The sequence below is a fragment of the Neomonachus schauinslandi genome, chromosome 5 (assembly GCF_002201575.2).
Source record: "Neomonachus schauinslandi chromosome 5, ASM220157v2, whole genome shotgun sequence".
Lineage (NCBI taxonomy): Eukaryota > Metazoa > Chordata > Mammalia > Carnivora > Phocidae > Neomonachus > Neomonachus schauinslandi.
Genome location: NC_058407.1, coordinates 171,637,745 through 171,660,903, shown reverse-complemented (window position 1 = coordinate 171,660,903; position 23,159 = coordinate 171,637,745). Strand labels below are relative to the sequence as shown.

The window sequence follows — 23,159 nt, the reverse complement described above, 5'->3', positions numbered from 1 at the left end:
AAAAATATTTATAGGAATAAAAAAAAACCCTCCAGCACCCCAAAACATAAAGTTCTAATCAAAGACCACAAGACATGCAAAGATGCAGGAATGACCAATAACAAGGAGAAAATAAACAGAAACAGACCCAGAAATGGCACAAATAATAGACGCAAAGACAATGACGTTAAAAAAGACCTTGTAGGGCGCCTGGGTGGCTCAGTTGGTTGAGCGACTGCCTTCGGCTCAGGTCATGATCCTGGAGTCCTGGGATCGAGTCCCGCATCGGGCTCCCTGCTCGGCAGGGAGTCTGCTTCTCCCTCTGACCCTCCTCCCTCTCATGCCCTCTGTCTCTCATTCTCTCTCAAATAAATAAATAAAATCTTTAAAAAAAAAAAAAAGACCTTGTACACATAATCAATCACATGTTCAAGGAGATAGAAAAGAACAAGAGCATGTTAGGGAGAGCCAAGAGCCAATGTATTTTACAGGTGAAAAGTAGAATCTCAAGATGAAAAACACACTGGGCGAGATTAACAATAGATTAGACAGAGGGGAGAAAAGATCAGTGAACTTGAAGACTTTGCAACAGAAATCATCCATAATGAATCATACACACACAAACTCAAAACAACAACAACAAACAGATAAGCTTATCAGTGAGCAGCGGGACTCCTTCAAGTTAGTCCCTAAATAGACATGGAATTGCAGTCTGAAGGGACAGAACAAATATCTCAGGAAATGATGACTGTGTACAGAGAGCACAAGGGAGATTTTTAGAGTGATTCTACAGTTTTGTGTCCTAAAGCGGTAGTGGTGTGCATGAACCTGTACCTGTGTTAAAGTTCACAGAATGATACACCAGAAAAGGTTAATGGTGCTCCATTTACAAAAATAAAAGTTTTTTCTAATGACTAGAAGCCACACAAATTTGAAACAGTACATTTACAGATCATTTGGGATTTCCCAAACAGAAAACAAGAGACAACTACACAAAGAACCACTCAGACTGCTGAGAACAGTGACAGCATCATAAAAGCAGTTAGTAATAAAAACATGTACAGAGAAACAAAGGTAAAACTGACAACAGACTTCTTGTCAGAAACAACACAAGACAATGCAGTAACATCTTTTGGGTGTTAGAATAAAAATGTCAACACAGAGTTCTATACCCCATGAAAACATCTTTCGAAAACAAAGACGAGATTTTCACTTCTGGAAAGATGGAATAAAAGTTCCTTTCCCTATTCCTTTCACGAAGTACAAAAGCCCCGGACACAAAACATAAGAAGCAAACATAAGAAGGCTGTGAAAGAGAGTAAAAGACAAGCTAGCAACTCTGGAACCCAAGGAATGACACTGTGGTGAGTTCCCTGGGTTTTCTTTGTGCCTCATATAGTCCAGAGCTGAAGAAGCCAGCAACCTGGAAACACGAACAAATAGAACAAAGCCTCAATGAAAGCCTGCTCTCTCTTTAGCCAAAAGACCAGGAAAAGGGAGCTTGGCAAGACAGAAAACCTTTAGACAGTAATTCTCTACACTGGCCACAAGTCTCAGAAAAACTATGACCCCCTGACCCCTAGGCCAAAAAAGGCCAAGTGGGCAGCCTAAACTTCCACTGGCCAGGCTGTAATGAGGAATCCCAAGCCACCCACTGGAGCAGTGTTAGAGAAGATGGATTAGGAGCTGGAACTTTCATCCACGCTGGGTGATAACAAACCACACTCCATCCCACAGCAAAGACCAAGTCAGGAACCTGGACTTCTACCCCACCCCCTGGTAGTAAAGAAGACGCCCTCCAATTCTCCACTGGGGTAGTTTCAGAATCAGGACTTTCGCCATCACCCGGTAGTACAAAGCCTGGTGTCAGTGGAGACCAGGTGAGGAGCAGGAATGAGGAACCCCAACCCCTGCCCCATCCCATTGAGTGTCAATGGAGACTGAGTAGGGAAGCTGGACTTCTACCTCAATCTAATACTACTTCCTTTGCCAGAGTGGTATCACAGAAAGTCAGCTGAAACAATTAACAGATAATATCCACATAAAATTTCTAACATAAAAATGTCCAGGTTTCAAGTGAAAATCACTCATCATACCAAGAACCAAGAATTTCTCAACTGGGTGAAAAAAGACAATAAAGAGAGGCCAAAATTCAGATGACAGAGATGTTAGAATTATGTAACAAAGGATTTAAAGAAACCATGATAAAAATGACTCAACAGTTATGAACACACTAGAAACAAATGAAAAATATAGAGACTCAACAAAGAAACAGGAGATATAAAGAACCAAATGGAAACTTTAGAAATGAAAAATACAATAATCAAAATAAGCTCAGTGCATAAGCTAGACAGAAGAATGGAGGTTACAGAAGAAAGAAGCAGTAAACATGAAGACAGAACAATAGAAATTATGTACTCTGAACAACAGAGAGAAAACAGACTGGGGGAAAAATGAACAGGGCAACAGGGACCTGTAGGACCCTAATAAAACATCTAGCACAAATGTCATCAGACTCCCAGAAGGAAATGAGAGACTAAGCTGGGCTGAAAAAGTATTACAAGAAATGAAGGCTGAAAATTTCCCAAATTTGGTGAAAGAAGTCTCTACAGATTCAAGGAGCTGAGCAAACCCCATCAAGAAAAAAAGACAGAAAAAAATCTTGAAAGCAGTGAAAGAAAAACAATACCTTACCTATAAAAGTGTATGAAAAAAACAAAAGAAAAATGACAGGAAACTGCAGATCAAAAACTATGGAGGCCAGATGAAGTGGCAAAACAATTTTCAAGGTCTGAAAGAAAAAGACTGTAACCCAGAATCCTATGCACAGTGGAAACACTCTTCAGGAATGAAGGCAAAATCAAGACATTCTCAGGTGAAGCAAAACTAAGAAAACTTGTCATGAGTAGACATATCCTAAAAGAATGATTAAGGGAAGTTCTCTCAAAAAAAAAGGAAATGATTTTTTAAAAAAAGAAACCCTAAAAAAAAAATTTTTTTTTTTTAATTTTAAAAAATAAAAAAAGAAACCCTAGAACATCAAAAAGGAAGAAAAGGAGCACCTGAGTGGCTCAGTCATTTGTGCGTTAGACTCTTAGTTTTAGCTCAGGTTGTGATCTTGGGATCGTGGGACTGAGCTCCATGTCAGGCTCCACACTCAGCATGGAGTCTGCTCATCCCTCTTCCTCCCCCCACTTGCACTCTCTATAAGTAAATAAAATCTTAAAAAAAAAAAAAAAAAGACTTAAGACCTGATCTGTCAATAAAAAACGTAAATGTTCTAAATACACCAATTAAAAAACCCAGATTAATAATGTAGATTGAAAAACATGACTAAACCATATGATATCTATAAGAAACTCACTGCAAATATAACAGTATAGACAGGCTGAAAGAAGAAGGATGGAAAAAGATCTGTCATGCAAAAATTAATTCAAAGAAAGTTAAAATGACTATATTAATATAGCAGACAAAGCAGACTTCAGAACAAAGAAAGCTACCAAACATAGGGACATTATCAAAAATCCATCTATATGTATATAGCAATCCTAAATGTGTTTGTACCAAACAACAAAGTTGCAAAATACATGAACTAAATTCTAATAGAACTGAAAACAGACATAGAGAAATCCACAACTACAGCTGGAAACCTCACTATCCTTCTGTTAATAAATGAACAACTAGAAAATCAACAAGGATACAGAACTCAGCAATATCATCAGCCAATGGGATATGGCCAGTTTATAGAACACTTCACACAACAGCGGAATACAAATTCATTTCAAGCGTTCGTGGAACATACACCAAAATAGACCATATCCTGGCTCACAAAACAAACGTCAAAAATTTTAAGAGAATTAAAATAGTAAAAGGTATATTTTTTGCCACACTGGAATCATACTAGAGATTAGAGAGAGATAACAAGAAAAACAATAAACACCTGGAAACTAAGTAACATGCTTCTATATAATCCATGGATCAAAGACTAAGTCTCAAGGGAAATTTAAAAATGCACTGAACTGAATGAAAATGAAAAGGCAACATATCAAAAATTTGGAGACACAGCTAAAGAAGTGCTGAAAGAGAAACATATAGCCATTACCAATATTAGAAACAAACCAAGGATATCAATATAGACCCTGCAGATACCAAAAATTGATTTTGTAATTTAAAAACTCACTAGAAGAAAATCTCCAGGCCAAGATAGTTTCACTGATAAATTCTACTAAATGTTTAAATAAGAATTTACATCAATTCTATATAATCTCTTCAAAAATACAGAAAAGGAATTAATATATCCCAAATTCATTCTGTAAAACTAGTATTACCCTGATACCAAACAAAAATGGCATAAAACCAGAAAATTACAGACCAACATCTCTCATGAATATATAAAAACCCTTAATAAATATTACAAATAAAATTCAACAAAATATAAAAACAATTACACATCAGAGGAGAAAAGAAAAGATGGCAGCCAAGTAGGAGGACCCTAGGCTCACCTTGTTCCATGAATACAAGATAATTATCAAATCATCCTAAATATCCTAGAATTGATTTGAGGACTGGCAGAACAAACTCCACAACTGAAGGTAGAGAAGAGGCCAAATGAAGAAGGCAGGAAGTGCAGAGATGCAGACTGGGAGAGAAGATGTGGCAACTGCAGTGGGGAGGGAGCTGCGGCCACAGAGAAGGGCGAGAGAGAAACTAGCACACACACTTTCCTAACACACAGAAATAGGCACAGAGACTTAGACAAAATGAGAAGACAGAGGAGTTTGTCTCATGAAAGAACAGGAAGGCCATGGCCAGACATCTAAGCAAAACAGTTATAAGTAACATGGCTGATGGGGAGAATTTAAAACAATGATCATAAGGATACTCACTGGATTTGAGAAAAGAGTGGAGGACATCAGTGAGACCATTAACACAGAGATAAGGAATAACATAGCAGAGATGAAGGACTCAATAAATGAAATGAGAAACGCACTTGATGGAATGAACAGCAGGCTGGAAGAAGAAGAACAAATTAATGGCCTAGAAAACAGAGTAATGGAAAGTAATCAAGGTGAACAAAAGAGAGAAAAAAGAATTATGCAAAATGAGAATAGACTTCGGGAACTTGGTGACTTCCATCAAACATAATATTCATATTACAGGGATCCCAGAAGAAGAAGAGAGAGAAAGGGGGGCGGAGAATTTATTTCAAGAAATAATAGCTGAACACTTCCCTAATCTGGGGAAGTAAACAGATACGAGATCCAGGAGGCACATAGAACCGCCAACAAAATCCACAAAAGTAGATACACACCAAAACATATTGTAATTAAAATGGCAAAATATAGTCATAAAGAAAAAATATTAAAAGCAGCAAGACAAAAGAAGACAGCTACATACAAAGGAAACCCCTTAATGCTATCAGCAGATTTTTCAGCAGAAATTTTTCAAGCCAGAAAGGAGTGGCATAATATAGTCAAAGTGCTGAATGGGAAAAACCTGCAGCCGAGAATACTCTATCCAGCAAGGCCAGCATTCAGAATAGAAGGAGAGACAAAGAGTTTCCCAAACAAAACCTGAAGGAGTTTGTGGCCACTAAACCAGTCCTTCAAGAAATTTTGAAAGGGGACTTTTTGAGTGGAAAAGAAAGACCAAAAATGACAATATGGAGGTAGGAAACCCAAAGCAGTAAAAATGAATATTTCTTCAAAAAATCAGTCAAGGAATTAACAAAACAAAAGGATGTAAAATATGACACCATATACGTAAAACGTGGGGAGGAGTAAGAACGGGGTCAAATTTAAACAATCATCCACTTAATACAGACTGCTATATGTAGAAAATGTTATATACGAACCTAATTGTAACCACAAATCAAAAACCACTAATAATTATGCAAAGAATAAAGAAAAAGAAATCCAAATATATCACTAAAGAAAACGAGCAAACCATGAAAAAGACAAGAAAGAAGCAGGGAAAATCTTCAGAAACAACCACAAAACAAGTAATAAATTCAATACATACCTATCAATAATTACTTTGAATGTAAACGGACTAAAGACTTCAATCAAAAGACACAGGGTGACAGAATGGATTAAAAAAACAAGACCCATCTATATGCTGCCTTCAAAAGACTCATTTTAAACCTAAAGACACCTGCAGATTGAAAGTGAGGGGATGGAGGACGCCTGGGTGGCTCAGTCGGTTAAGCATCTGCCTTCAGCTCAGGTCATAATCCCGGGGTCCTGGGATCGAGCCCCACATCAGGCTCCCTGCTTAGCGGGGAGCCTGCTTCTCCCTCTACCTGCTCTGCCTGCTCCTTCCCGTTTGTGCACTCTCTCTCTCTGACAAATAAATAAAATCTTAAAAAATAATAATAATAAATAAATAAATAAAAAGAAAGTGAGGGGATGGAGAAATATTTATCATGCAAATGGATGTCAAAAGAAAGCCTGAGTAGAAATATTTATATCAGACAAAACAGATGTTAAAACAAGGACTGTAAAAAAGAGACAAGCACACTATATAATAATGAAGGGGACAGTGAAATAAGGAGATATAGCAACTGTAAATATTTATGCACCCAACATGGGAGCACCCAAATATATAAAACAGTTAATAACAAACATAAAGGAATTAATCAATAACAATACAATAATAGGAGACTTTAACACCCCACTTGGATCAATGAACAGATCATTTAAACAGGACATCAACAAGGAAACAATGTCTTTGAATGACACACTGGACCAAGTGGATTTAATATATTCAGAACATTCCATCCTAAAACAGCAGAATACACATGGAACACTCTCCAGAACAGATCACATATTAGCCCACAAAATAAGCCTCAACAAATTTAAAAAGACTGAAGTCATACCACGCATCTTTTCTGACCACGAAGCTGTGAAACTAGAAGTCAACCACAAGAAAAAATCTGAAAAGACCACAAATACATGGGGGCTAAATGACATGCTACTAAAAATGAATGGGTCACCAAGGAAATAAACCAAAAAATTTAAAAATACACAGAAACAAATGAAAATGAAAACACAATGGTTCAAGACCTCTGGGATACAGCAAAAGCAGTTCTAAGAGGGCAGATTATAGCAATAAAGACCTACTTGTTTTGTTAATTCCTTGACTGATTTTTTTTTTTTTTTTAAAGATTTTATTTATTTGTCAGAGAGAGAGACAGAACACACGCAGGGGGAGAGGCAGGCAGAGGGAGAAGCAGGCTCCCTGCTGAGCAAGGAGCCCAATGTGGGACTTGATCCCAGGACCCTGGGATCATGACCTGAGCCGAAGGCAGCCGCTTAACCAACTGAGCCACTCAGGTGTCCCCCTTGACTGATTTTTTTAAGAAATATTCATTTTTGGGCGCCTGGGTGGCTCAGTTGGTTGAGCAACTGCCTTCGGCTCAGGTCATGATCCTGGAGTCCCGGGATCGAGTCCCGCATCGGGCTCCCTGCTCGGCAGGGAGTCTGCTTCTCCCTCTGACCCTCCCCCCTCTCATGTGCTTGCTCTCTCTCTCAAATAAATAAATAAAATCTTAAAAAAAAAAAAAAAAGAAATATTCATTTTTACTGCTTTGGGTTTCCTACCTCCATATTGTCATTTTTGGTCTTTCTTTTCCACTCAAAAAGTCCCCTTTCAAAATTTCTTGAAGGACTTCAAGAAGAAGAAAAATCTCAAATAACCTATCCTTGCACCTACAGGAGCTAGAAAAAGAACCACCACCAAAACCTAAAACCAGCATAAGGAAGGAAATAATAAACATTAGAGCAGAAATAAATTATATAGAAACCAAAAAAATAATAGAACAGATCAATGAAACCAGGAGCTGTTTCTTTGGGGAAAAAAAAAAAAATCAATAAAACTGATAAACCTCTAGCCAGACTTATCAAGAAAAAAAGAGGAAGGACCCAAATCAATAAAATCACAAATGACAGAGGAAAATAACAACAAACACCACAAAAATATAAACAATCATAAGAGAATATTATGAAAAACTATTTGCTGGGGCGCCTGCGTGGCTCAGTCGTTAAGCGTCTGCCTTCAGCTCAGGTCATGATCCCAGGGTCCTGGGATCGAGCCCCGCATCGGGCTCCCTGCTCAGTGGGAAGCCTGCTTCTCCCTGTCCCACTCCCCCTGCTTGTGTTCCCTCTCTCGCTGTGTCTCTGCCAATTAAGTAAATAAAATCTTTAAAAATAACAATAATAAAATTAAAATATAAACTATTTGCCAACTAATTGGAGAACGTAGAAGAATTGGATGCATTCCTAGAAACATATAACCTCCCAAAACTGAATCAAGAAGAAACAGAAAATTTGAACAGACTCATTACCAGCAAAGAAATTGAATCAGCAATCGAAAAACTCCCAACAAACAAAAGTCTAGGACCAGATAGCTTCACAGGCAAATTCTACCAAACATTTAAAGAAGAGTTAGTACCTATTCTTTTCTTTTCTTTTTTTTTTTTTTAAAGGACTTTTTTTTTTTTTTTTTAAAGATTTTATTTATTTGCGAGAGAGAATGAGAGACAGAGAGCATGAGAGGGAGGAGGGTCAGAGGGAGAAGCAGACTCCCTGCTGAGCAGGGAGCCTGATGCGGGACTCGATCCCGGGACTCCGGGATCATGACCTGAGCCGAAGGCAGTTGCTTAACCAACTGAGCCACCCAGGTGCCCCAGTACCTATTCTTTTCAAACTATTCCAAAAAATAGAAAAAGAATGCAGTTGGAAGTTTTCCTTCCATGAGGTCAGCATTACCCCGATACCAAAACCAGATAAAGACACCACTAAAAAAGAGAATGACAGGCCAATATCTCTGATGAACACAGATGCAAAAATCCTCAACAAAATACTAGTAAACCAAATCCAACAATACATCAAAAGACTCATTCACCACAGTCAAGTGGGATTTATTCCTGGGTTGTAAGAGTGGTGCAATATTCACAAATCAATGTGATACATCACATCAATAGGAGAAAGGATAAGAACCACATGATCATTTCAACAGATGCAGGAAAAGCATCTGACAAAGTACAACATCCATTCATGATAAACACCTTGACAAAGTAGGGTTAGAAAGAACATAACATAACAAAAGCCAAATATGAAAAACCCACAGCTAATGTCATCCTTAATGGGGAAAAACCAAGAGCTTTTCCTCTATGGTCAGGAACAAGACAGGGGTGTCCACTCTCAATACTGTTATTCAACACAGTACTGGAAATGCTAGCCACAGCAATCAGACAACAAAAAGAAATAAAAGGCATCCAAACCAGTAAGGAAGATGTAAAACATTCACTATTTGCAGATGATGTAACACTATATACAGAAAACCCCAAAGACTCCACCAAAAAACTGCCAGAACTGATAACATGAATTCAGTAAAGTTGCAGGACACAAAATCAATCTACAGGAATATGCTGCATTTCTATACACCAATAATGAAGCAGCAGAAAGAGAAATTCAGAAAACAAACCCATTTACAGTTGCACCAAAAATAGTAAGATGCCTAGGAATAAACCTAACCAAAGAGATGAAAGACCTGTACTCTGGGGTACCTGGGTGGCTCAGTCAGTTAAGCATCTGCCTTCAGCTAAGGTCATGATCTCAGGGTCCTGGGATCAAGCCCTGCATTGGCTCCCTGCTCAGCGGGGAGCCTGCTTCTCCCTCTCCTGCTCACCGTGCTTGTGCACTTGCTCTCTCTCTCTCTCAAATAAATAAAATCTTAAAAAAAAAAAGACCTGTACTCTTAAAACTATAAAACGTTGATGAAAGACACTGAAGAGGACACAAAGAAATGGAAAGGCATTCCATGCTCATGGATTGGAAGAACTAATATGTTAAAATGTCTATACTGTCCAAAGCAATCTGGACACTTAATGCAATCCTTATCAAAATACCAACAGCATTTTTCACAGAATTAGAATAAACAATCCTGAAATTTGTATGGAACCACAAAAGACATTGAATAACCAAAGCAATCTTGAAAAAGAAAAGCAAAGCTGGAGGCATCACAATTCCAGACTTCAAGTTATATTACAAAACTGTAGTAATTAAAACAGTATGGTACCGGTGCAAAAACAGGCACACAGATCAACAGGACAGAATAGAAAACCCAGAAACAAACCCACAACTATATGGTCAATTAATCTTTGACAAAGCAGGAAAGAATGGGAAAAAGATGGTCTTTTCAATAAATGGGTGTTAGGAAAACATGACTGCAACATGCAAAAGAATGAAACTGGACCACTTTCTTACACCATACGCAATAATAAATTCAAAATGTATTAAAGGCCTAAATATGAGTCCTGAAACCATAAAAATCCTAGAAGAGAGCACAGGTAGTAATTTCTCTGACACTGGCTATAGCAACTTTTCTCTAGATAGGTCCCCCGAGGCAAGGGAACCAAAAGCAAAAAATAAACTATTGGGATTACATCAAAATAAAAAACTCCTGCACAGTGAAGGAAACAATCAACAAAACTAAAAGCCAACCTATGGAATGAGAGAATATATTTGCAAATGACACATCCAATAAAGGGCTAGAATCCAAAACCTATAAAGAACTTATGAAACTCAACACCCAAGAAACAAATAATCTAATTAAAAGATGGGCAGAAGACATGAACAGACACTTCTCCAAAGAAGACATACAGATGGCTAACAGACACATGAAAAGATGCTCATCATCACTTATCATCAGGGAAATGCAAGTCAAAATTACAATGAGATATCACCTCACACCTGTCAGAATGGCCAAAATCAACAACATAAGAAACAACAGGGTTGGCAAGGATGTGGAGAAAAAGGAACCCTCTTGCACTATTTGTAGGAATGCAAACTAGCACAGCCACTCTGGAAGACAGTATGGAGGTTCCTCAAAAAGTTGAAAGCAGAACTACAATTCCACAATTGCACCACTGGGTATTTACCCAAAGAATACAGAAACACTAATTCAAAGGGGTACACGCACCCCTATGTTTGTAGCAGCATTACTTATAATACCCAAGATATGGATGCAGTCCAAGTGTCCACTGGTTGATGAATGGATAAAGAAGATGTGGTGTGTGTGAGGAATATTATTCAGCCATAAAAAAGAATGAAATCTTGCCATTTGCAATGACATTGATGGACCTAGAAAGCATAATGCTAAGTGTAAAACGTCAGTCAGATAAAGACAAATACCGTATGATTTCACTCCTATGTGTAATTTCAGCTACTAAACAAAGGGAAAAAAGAGACACAAACCAAGAAACAGACTCTTTAACTACATATAACAAACTGATGGTTACCTGAGGGGAGATGAGTGGGGCAATGGGTGAAATAGGTGATGGGGATTAAGGAATGCACTTATTATGATGAGCACAAGGAGATTAAAATAAAAACTTAAAAATAATAATTACATATCATGACCAAATGGAATTTATTCCAGGGATACAAAGATGACTCAATACTGGAAACTATCAGTATAATCCACCATATTAACAGGCTAAAGAAGAAATATCACATGATCATATCAATTTGATATAGAAAAAGCATTTGACAAAAATCAACACTCATTCATGACAGAAAGCAGAAATCAGAAAAAAAGAAATAGAGAAAACTCCTGTAACTTAATAAAGAGCATATACCAAAAAACCTACCACTAATATCAAACTAAATGCTTCTCTCCCTAATATCAGAAATGAGGCAAGGATGTCCACTCTCCTCAAAGTTCTAGCCAGTAAAATAAGAAAAGGATATAAAAAGCACATCAATCAGTAAGGGAAAAGTAGAACTGTCCATACTTGCATATAACATGACTGTCTACTAGAAATATCCAAGGAGTCTGCGAAAAAAAAAAAAATGCCTAGAACTAATAAGTGAGTTTGGCAAGGTCACAGGATATAAGATCACATATGAAAATAAAATGTATCTTTATACACCAGCAATAAACATGTGGACACAAAAATTAAAAATATAATGCCACTTACAACCCCTCAAAAAATAAAAAAATTAGGTGTAAATCTAACAAGACAAAACATCCTGACATTACACAACAGTAATAAAAATAAAGAAGATTTAAGTAAATGGAGAGACATACCATGTTCATAGACTGAAAATGTCAACATAAGTAAAGGTATCAATACTCCTTCCCCAAACTGAAATTCAAGTTTCACACAACTACAAAATCTCAGGAAGATTTTTTGTAGATATAGATACTATTATTCTATAGTTTACATGGAAAGACAGAAAAACAAGAAGAGCTCAAACAATTTTGAAAGAGAGTAAGTGGCTGGAATCATTCTATCTGGTATCAAGACTTATTACATAGCTACAACAGCAAGTCTGTGTGGAGGGACAAACACATACCTCAACAGAATAGAATAAGAAACCCAGAAATAGATGCACACAAGTAATGCCCAAGTAGTTTTTTTACAAAGGTGTAAAAGCAATTCAATAGAGGAAAGACAGCCTTTTCAACAAATGGTGCTGGAGCAAAAAGGCATTTATAGACAAAAAATTGACTTCACCTAAACCTCACACTATACAAAAATTAAAATGGATCACAGACCTAAATGTAAAATGTAAAACTATAAAACTTTTAGAAAAGAATTGAAGAGAAAATCTCCGGGATTAAGAGCTAGGCAAAGATCTTAACACCAAAAGCACAATCCATAAAAGGAAAAGTCACACTTCACCAAAATTAAAAACTTTTGTTCTGTGAAAGACCTTGTTAAGGGAATGGAAAAACAAGCCTTGGGGCACCTGGGTGGCTCAGTGAAGCGTCTGCCTTCAACTCAGGTCATGATCCCAGGGTCCTGGGATAGAGCCCCACTTCCGGCTCCCTGCTCAGCAGGGAGTCTGCTTTTACCTCTACCTCTGCCACTCCCCCTGCTTGTGCTCTCTCTCATGCACACACACACTCTCTCTCGCTCTCAAATAAATAAAATCTTGGGGGAAAAAAAAAAGACAAGCCTCAGGCTGGGAGAAATTATTTGGAACCTACATATCCAACAAAGGCCTAGTATCTAAACTATATAAAGAACTCTTAAAACTCAACAGTATAAAAACATAGAATGCAATAGAGAATGAGCAAAAGATAGCAAAGAGGTATTTCACCAAACAGGACATACAGATGGCAAATAAGCACATGGAAAGATGTTCACGACCTTTAGGCATTATGGAAATGCAAATTAAAACCAAAACAAGGTATCATTATATACCTATCAGTATGGCTAAAATGAAAAACAGTGACAATGCCAAATCCTGGCAAACATGCAGAGAAACTAGAACTCCCATACCTTGCTGGTAGGCTGTAAAATGGTCAGCCATGCTCGAAAATTGGCAGTTTCTATAAAATCAACCATGCAACTACCATATGACTTAGTGATTGCAATCCTGGACATTTACTTCAGAGAAATAAAGACATGTTCATATCTATGTTGTATGCTGTAATGCTTACAGCAGCTCTATTCAGAATATCTCCAAGGTGGACAAAACCCAGATGTCCTTCTGTGGATGACTGGTTAAAACAAGTCATGGTACATCCCATCCATACCATGGAATACTACTCAACAATGAAAAAAAAAAAAACCCACAAATTATTAGTACATACAACCTAACTGAATCTTCAGAGAATTATGCTGAATGAAAAAGCCAATCCCAAAACGTTACATACTGCACAACTAATATATATAATAACATTCTTGAAATGACAAAATTATAGAAATGAAAAACACATTAGTGGTTGCCAGCGGTTAAAGGAGGACATCAGGGCACAAAGAAAGTGGGCGTGGCTATAAAAGGGGAACATGAGGGATTCTGTAATGATGGAAATGTTCTGTATCGGGACTGTACCCATGTCAACCTCCTGGTTGAGATACTGAAATACAGTGTTACCACTGGGGAAACTGGGTAAGGAACACAGGAGGTCTGTGTGTCATTCTTACAACTGCATGTGAATCTACAATTACCTCAATACAAAAAGGTTAACTTTTAAAAAGGCAAAATAAGGACATTTCAGACTGAGAATAAAACAAAACAAAAAACAGAGTTCATCACTAGCAAGCAAAGTTAAGGGAAGTCCTTTAGCCATAAGGTAAAGCAGCAGATGGAAATCTAAATCCACATAAAGGAATTAAAAGCAGTGGAAATGATAACTGAATAGGTAAATATATAGACTTCTAAACACATCTTAACTACTTAAAGCAAAACCTTTATAATTTGTTTAAGGCAAAAATAACACAATATATTGTGTGATTATAACACAGGTAGATGATGACAATGGCACAAATAAATGCCAGGAGAGGGGAGATGAAAATACACTGTCACCAAGTCCTTACGATACACAAGTGGACTATTACCTGAAGGCAAACTGTGATAATTTAAAGACATATGCCAAACCCTAAAGCCACCACTAAAAAAAAAAGTTACAGAAAATATGCCAGAAAAGATTAACTATCACAAAATTATTCACTCTAAAAGAAAGCAGAAAAAGATGAAAAAGGGAACAAATGGGACAAAGAGAAAACAAACAGCAAGCTAGTAAGTTTAAACCCAACCAGATCAATTAATCAATCTCATTAAATACAAATGGCTTATACCCTAAAATAAAACACAGACTAAAAAAAAAGAAAGAAGAAAATTACATTATGGGCTGTCTATACAAGAAATCCACTTTAAGTATAGACACAAATAGGTTAAAAGTAAAAATATGGAAAAAGATATACCATGCTAACATTAATCATAAGAAAACTGGAGGGGCTCTATATCAAAGTAGATTTCAGAACAAAGCATATTATTTGGGATAAAGAGGGTAATTTCATCAATTATGAATAGGTCATTTCATCAGGAGGTCATAATAATCTTAAATGACAGAGCTTCAAAACACAAGGCAAAACTGATAAAACAAAGAAAAAACAAGGGCACCTGGGTGGCTCAGTCAGTTAAGCATCTGCCTTTGGCTCAGGTCATGATCCTGGAGTCCTGGGATCGAGTCCCACATCGGGCTCCCTGCTCAGCAGGGAGTCTGCTTCTCCCTCTGACCCTCCCCCCTCTCATGCTCTCTCTCTCTCAAATAAATAAAAATCTTTAAAAAAAAAAAAAAAAGAAAGAAAGAAAAAACAAATTACAAATATATTTTATTTCAACAGATCTCTCTCAAAATTTGATAGGACAAGCGGACAGAAAAGCAGTAAAGACACAGAAGACAGCCTCAACAACACGACAACTAACTGGGTAGTCAGTTACAGAACTAACTACCAAGTAACTGACCATCATCAGCATTTACAGAAACTCCAAACAACAGAGCAGACCACACATCTTTCTTAAGTACACATGGGACATTTACCAAACTAGACCATGTTCTGGTGTGTAACACAAGTCTGAAGTTTAAAAGGATTCAAACAAAAAATATACTCTGACACCAAGAGAATTAAATTAGAAATCAGTAACAAGACAATTTCTGGAAAATCCTCAAAACATTTGGCAACTAAACAACACACCTCTAAATAATCCCAAGGGCAATTAGAAAGTATTTGGGACCTGAATAAAAATGAATATGTAAAATACCAAAATGTGTGGGACACAAGTCAAGCAGCACTTCAAGGGAAATTCACGGCATAAAACATAATGGAAAAGAAGATCTCAAATTAAATGACCCAAGCTTCCCCTTTAAGAAACTAGAATAGGGCACATTAAATCCAAAGTAGGCAGAAGAAAAGGAGTAATAAAAAGAATAACAAACAGCAATGAAACAGAAAACAAAATAACAATGAAACCAAGAACTGATTTTCTGAGAAGATCAATAATAAGGTGAATAAAAAGGGATAACAGAATATTATGAACAACTTTATGCTGGTACATTCGACATGGAAGACAAATTCCTTGAGAGACACAAACTACCAGTGCTCTCTGATGAAAAAAACAGATAACCCGAAGAGGCCTATAACTATTAAAGAAATTAAATATGTGGTTAAAAACCCACCCGTGAGAAAACGTTAAGGCCCAGATGGCTTCAGTGAAATCTACCAAACATTTAAGAAATAACACCAATTCTACAAAAGTCTTCCAGGAAATAGGAGAAAATAATCCCAACATATTTCATGATGCCACCATGAACCCTGATGCCAAAAATCAGAAAGAGGCATGGTAAGAAACTATAAACTAATATTCATTATCAACAAAAATTTTAAAAAGTCTTAGCAAATCCAATGATACATGGAAATCGTAATGCATCATAACCAAGTTGGGCTCATCTCTGGAATGCAAATTCGGCTTAACATTCAAATTAACACTCGGCAGGGTAAAAGGCACCTATGAAAACTCTCAGCTAACAATGTACATAAAAGTGAAAGACTAAAATGCCTTCCCCCTAAGGTGAAGAGGGAGACTCGGCTGTGGCATCTACTTCCACCACATCTATCCAACACTGTAATGGAGGTCCTGACCAGTGCATCACAGCAAGAAATAGACAGCCTGCAGACTGGAAATGAAGAAGTAAACTGTCCGTATGCACAGATCACATGACTGACTCCATATAAAATCTTAAGAAATCTTAAAAAAAAAAAAAAAAACTACCAGAATTAATAAATTTACCAAGATTGTAGGATACAAGATCAATATCCAAAAATCACTTGCATTTTTATAGTTTAGCAATAAACAATTAGAAATTGAAATTCAAAAATATTATCATTTATGAAAGCTTCCAAAAATATGAAATATTTAGGGATAAATCTGATAAAAAATGTGCACATTATATTTGTACATTGAGAATTAAGGAATGCTACTAAGAAAAATTAAAGAGAACCTAAATAAATGAAGATGTATACTTGGTTTAGGGGACAGAAAACAATACTGTGTAGATGTCAACTCATCCCAAATTAATTCATAGATTCAACACAATGCCAATCAAAATCCCAGGACACTTTTTTGTAGAAGTTGACAAATTGAGACCAACATTCATTCGGAAATGCAAAGGACCTAGAATGGCCAAAACAACTTTGAAAAAGGACAAGAACACTGGAGGAGTTTCCTGATTCCAAAACTTTTAAATATATAGTAATCAAGACACTATGTTATGGTGTCAAGATAGACAGTGGATCAGTGTAACAGAACAGAGTCTAGAAATAGAGCCATATGGATATGGTCAATTGGTTTTTGACAAAGAAGCAAAGCCAATTCAGTGGAGAAAGGACTAACTTTTGAACAAACAGTGCTGGAACAATTGGATATCCATACTGAAAAACCTGACCTTCAATCCATTCTTCACACCACAAATAAAAATTAACTCAAAATGGATCATTGACCAATATAAAAGCTAAAACTATAAAACTTCCAGAAGAATATAGAGAAAATCTTTGTGACCTCTGGTGAGGCAAAGATTTCTTTTTTCTTTTTTTTTTTTTTTTAAAGGTATTTATTTATTGAGAGAGAGAGAATGACAGAGAGAGAGCATGAGAGGGTGGAGGGTCAGAGGGAGAAGCAGACTCCCTGCTGAGCAGGGAGCCCGATGCGGGACTCGATCCTGGGACTCCAGGATCATGACCTGAGCCGAAGGCAGTTGCCTAACCAACTGAGCCACCCAGGCGCCCGAGGCAAAGATTTCTTAATATAACACTTAAAACACAATTGATAAAAAGAAAAAGTAATGACGTGGAATCCTTCAAAACTAAAAACATGTTCTTCAAAAGACAGTGTGAAGAGAATATTCTTCTCCAGACTGAAAGATAATATTTGCAAACTACATATCTGATAAAGGACTTGTACCCAGAATATATAAAAACTCTCAAAACTCAACAAGAACACTACCCAATTTTAAATCAAGCAAAAGATATCAACAGGCACTTTAGCCAAGAGAGTATACAGATGCCAATTAACCATATGGAAAAATGTTCAACACCATTACTCATTAAGGAGGTGCAAAATAAAACCACAAAAGGGTAGAACGTGCTATACTACACACCTATCAGAATGGCTGAAGTTGGAAAGACTGACCACACCAAACATTACGGGGAGATACGGAGCAAATGGAACTTTCAGTCACTGCTGCTGGGAATGTAAAATACCAGAATCCCTTTGAGAAACAGCCTGGAAGTTTACCTTAAAGTTAGCACACACATATTATAGGACCAAGCCATTCCACTCCTAAATATTTACCCAAGAGAAAAGAAAACATGTCCTTACAAAGACCTTTTTATAAACAGGTATATAAAAATGTTCATAGTAGCTTAATCTGTGACGGCCCCAAAAGAGAAACAACCCAAACGTCGATCAATAGGTGGGTGAATGGAGAAACAAAATGTGGTATATCCATACAATGGAATACTACTCAACAATAAAAACTAACTATTGATATACGCAACAACATGGAATAATGTTAAAATAATTGCACTAAGTCAAAGCAGCCAGGCAATATAAGAATATACGCCTGTATAAATCCACTATATAACATTCTAAAAAAATACAAACTAATCTATAGTAGACAGAAAGTATATCAGTGGTTGCCTGGGGTCGAGGGGATGAGGGGTAGGAAGGTGTAGAAGGGAGTGATTTCAAAGGAGCACTGGAAAGCTTTGGGGGTGATGAATATATTCATAACCTTAATTGTGGTAGTAGTTTCATGGGGGTATACAAATGTCAAAATATATCAAACATATATTTTAAGTATGTGTCATTTATTATGTATCAATTGTAGCTCAATAAAGCTAAATAAAGGGAAATATACCTAAGTTATATGTATATAGTCATACATACAATAAAGAGATGTACCTAACTCACACACACACACACATATGTATATATATGATTACACCTTGATATACCTAAATAAAGAAAAAATAGAAAGCACGAAAACTACCAACAGCAAAGAAGATAGACACCTAATTCTGGACACCCGGAGCTTCTGAATTTTTGTGTCGGTCCTGCTGCTCACGGCCCAGGTGCCAGTGCTGGGTTTTCATCCACACCCTACTTTCATTAAGCACAAAAGTAAGGGAAAAGGGAAAGCTGTCTGTGGGGAATGAATTATGAACTTAGGGGGGAAATGAGGGCAAACAAAACATTCATTCTGTAATTTAAAAGCCCTTGGCATACCAAACACCTCTGGACAGTGAGATTCTAGGTGATTTTCCTTTGGTTTCTTTAAATTTTTCTGTACTTTCCAAATTCTTTACAAGCATTATTTTGCTCTTTGGGGGGGAGGGGGGTGTGGGACAGTTTTAAAAGAACCGGTTTAAATTCTCCATTAAGTAAAGAACTATTCAAAAAGAACCCTCAGGAGTTTTCACCTGTTCATAATTAATGAACAGAACCCAAACACACACACACACACATCTCAGCATTAATGTAGATCAAAGAACAGGGAGATTTCATTTATAAGGATGAAGGATATTTATAATATATTTAGAAGCTCAAACCTCAAAAACTAGATACTGTTCTAAATTCTGAATTTCACTAGTCAACCACTGAGCTGGCTGTCACCTATTAAAGACATGATATATTTTAACTGATTTCCTGCCCTTTAGGTTGAAAAGAGAGTTCATACACACTAAAAGGAAAGTCCTGTATGAACTTTCAGGAGGTTGGAGGCCGCAACAAGAGGTTCCTCTCCACTAAGACTTATAAGCCTGCAAATGAATCAAGCCTTACAATACAGGATGGAAGCCAGGAGAGACAGGATTTCTTAACTCTGCTTGGCCCCAAGCTGTTGGCGGCAGACATTTATGTCACATTTTTTTAGCAAGTGTATAGAAAGCCAGCAGGGGGTTCAGAAATGCCAAATGCCGATAAAATAGGTTTCTTTTTCAGTAACTTCACAGGTCAAATTAGGTGCAAAATGATTTTTATGCAACCTGAAAACAAATCTTAAGAGTCTTCCTCCATGGTTTCTGAAAAAATAAACCAATTTCCTAGTGATCATAGAATTCTTGGCTGAATTCTTCACTTTCATTGCAGAGAAAAAAATGAAAGTAGGTTAGCAGAGCACAACACTACACAAGTTAACAGAACCCAGAACACTTACATGTCTTGGAGTGTTCGTGAGATAGCATGTAATTGGCAAGAGGTGGCGTGTAAGTCAAACACTGCAGTGCTGCATTGGCAAAACAGGTATTGCCCAAATTCTGGAGCCCGGCTCCAACTCTGTGAGTCTGTTGCCACTTAAGACAAATCTTCTCAGATGGGAAAAGAACTTTTTGTGGAGGAGCAATGCCATCACCGAGGGCTAGAAAAATAAACAAGAAATGTTTAAAAACAAAGCTTTGCACGTTTCTCAAGCTCAATAAATAGCAACACATCAAACTAAATCTGATCAAGATTAGGTTTTTACCAGCTAACCAGAAATACAGGGAAGAAAGGGACATTTTAAAAGACAGATCCTAGAATGTGGGAAATCGAAAAGATTTGGTTTCTTCAATCAGTAAACTGCAATGACCAAAGGGGGTGTTAACAGAAACTTAAACACATCCACCAAATGCAAAGTACAGACCTTGTTTGGATGTTGATTTCAACAAACCAACTGTTAAAAAAAATGACAATCAGAGAAATTTTAATGTTGACTAGAGTTTTAATATAAAGATGTTTAAATTTTTAGAAAAGAATTTTTTAGGTATACAAACTAAAATATTTATAGATGAACTACAAAGTCTTGGATTTGCTTTACAATGATGGGAGGGGAGTAAATGGTGAAGGTATGAGTTGATAAAGCTGACTGATGTCTACATGAGAGTTCACTCTAACTACTCTTTTATATCTACTTAAAAATATTTCAACACAATCTACAGAAAATGCAGGCTGAGCCCACTGTCTGTAACATTTGCTGTGGATGCTTCTACGCAGTACCACCACCATCACTGTCCTCTTCACCAGCACTGTACTTCTAGAGTCCTTCTTAGCTGCCAGACAGTCTCAGTCTAAGAGTTGGTGGTGACATCACCCTCATTTTACCAGAAAGGAACCCGGCTCTGAACTCAGGCTGTTGGGCACCACTATCTACATCATAAGTGTATGCTATGTTGCCTAAAAAGATGTTTATCTATTTTCAAGACTTATAAACAGATTATTAATGATAACTATGCTAACAGAACTCAGGTAAAGCTCAAAAACTTATTTAGGAAAGTTCGATCATCCGTATAAAGACTTCCTTTTCAAAACTTTGCTAGTTCCTTGGTGCTGCTGGAGATGGAAACGCCTTAATGGATGGTTCTCTATTTTACCAGAGAAATTAATGGGTTTAAGTATGGAAAGGTAGGCTTCAGCTCAGTGGGAACAGAAAGAAAAATTAGGAAAAAAGAAATGAGTCTTCAGAGAATGGGACAAGGGCTCCAAAAAGGGCACGGCAGTGAGTTAAGTGTGAGTTAAGGCCTGAGGGAGAGAAAGGAACCCCAGCAAGTAACGGGAAGTTGGAGTCAGTGAAAAGAAGTCCTGTGGGAAAGTCTTGCTGGTGAAGGTCTTTAAACTCCATGTGTAACATTCAATTAAATTGTTTATTTTGTGACATAAACTTCCCTCCCACCCAAAACACCCTTCAGCAAATCACACCACCCACCACCACATCACAATATCACATTTACTATGAGGATGCAAGACAATATAAGGACCAAATTATTCTAAGCCAAATGACGTTCTGAGTAGGAACTAATCTATTTTCTTTGCATTTCAAAGCTTTCAAATCCAAAAGTCTCAGAAGTACCAACTAAAGTGTCAATGTCTCATTTAACCGGATGAGTTTTAACAAATGTAACCACATTTACACAGTTTTTAACAAATGTAACATTTACATTATCTGCTGTCTTTCAAAGAGCTTTATTACCACAGATGATTTTAACTGGCCCAAAACCCAAAAACTAAAAAACAACCCACAGTTCGGTAGAGCCATTTGTCAAAAGGCAGTCGTTTTTTAAAAACATCCTCAGGGCCCCTGGGTGGCTCAGTCATTTGACGTCTGCCTTCGGCTCGGGTCATGATCCCAGAGTCCTGGGATCGAGCCCCGCATCAGGCTCCCTGCTCCATGGGAAGCCTGCTTCTCCCTCTCCCACTCCCCCTGCTTGTGTTCCCTCTCTCGCTGTGTCTCTGTCAAATAAACAAATAAAATCTTTAAAAAAAAAAAAAATCTTCAGGGGCGCCTGGGTGGCTCAGTCGGTTAAGCGGCTGCCTTCGGCTCAGGTCATGGTCCCAGGGTCCTGGGATCGAGCCCCGTGTCGGGCTCCCTGCTTAGTGGAGAGTCTGCTTCTCCCTCTCCCTCTGCCTGCCTCTCCGCCTACTTGTGCTCTCTATCTGTCAAATAAATAAATAAAATCTTAAAATCTTCCAAAATTTTCAAAGACAAACATCTACTTAGGGAACTACAGGTAACTGACAAGTTAACAAAATGCCCACCTCAGATCTCACCGAGATGAAGTTTATCCTTCAATAAATTAAGAATAAAAGAAACTACAAATATTATAATAACTGAAAGTAATCCACCCTGTTATGATACATGTTAATCATGAACAAGCAGCACAGGAAAATGAAGTCTGTCAGACAATGTCACTGCTGGCCACTCGGGTGGCAAGAGGTCTCACAAAAGACGACCCCCTCCAAAACTGCCAACCATTGACAGCATTTATACCAGAGTTTTTTGGAGTGATTCTGTCTTTAAAAAGTAGTACCTTGATCCTTTTGTGGTGATGGTTTTGATTTATCAGGTACAGATGAACTTGAATAAACTACAGCACCAGGTACTGGTCCTAAAGAAAGTGTGTGATTTGAAACATCATTTAGCGAAGACACAGCTCCCCAGCTGGCAGAACCTGCATCCATGTCTCCAGGTGAGACCGCCTCAGAGCTGCCAGGCTGATTCTGATAGGCTGATGGGTCTGAAGATTCAGAAGCTTTGTCAACTATGGTCATTGTTCAACTCTGCAAAAGACAAAACACATGCAGTTGTTTTATAAATTGAGAAAAGTAATCTGCTTAATCTACCATTAGATCTTGGAAAATTATCCTACTCATATTTAATTACTGTCAAATACGTCACTATAATAGAAAAACAGCAGTAGTTTTTAACTTTGAAATCATTCCCTTGGAACATTTTAGCATTGTGCTCATCTGAACATGTCAACAATTTTTAATTATAAAACCTTCAAAGAAATATTTGATTGGATCTTGTCATTCTATTCCAAGCCCCCAAAAGTCTCATATTACAGTATA

At 37.3% G+C, this 23,159-nt stretch overlaps 1 protein-coding gene across 1 annotated transcript in view; it reads right to left on the bottom strand.

The window, feature by feature from the left end:
* USP42 (ubiquitin specific peptidase 42) overlaps window positions 1–22,859 on the bottom strand; it is a 43,555-nt gene extending 20,696 nt beyond the window's left edge. The window contains exons 1-2 of the mRNA XM_044915731.1: window positions 22,619–22,859; window positions 19,993–20,193 (exon numbers count right to left, since the gene is read on the bottom strand). Of these exons, the coding sequence (XP_044771666.1) occupies window positions 19,993–20,193; window positions 22,619–22,859 (442 nt within the window). The remainder of the gene's footprint in view (window positions 1–19,992; window positions 20,194–22,618) is intronic.
* Window positions 22,860–23,159: the final 300 nt, after the last annotated feature.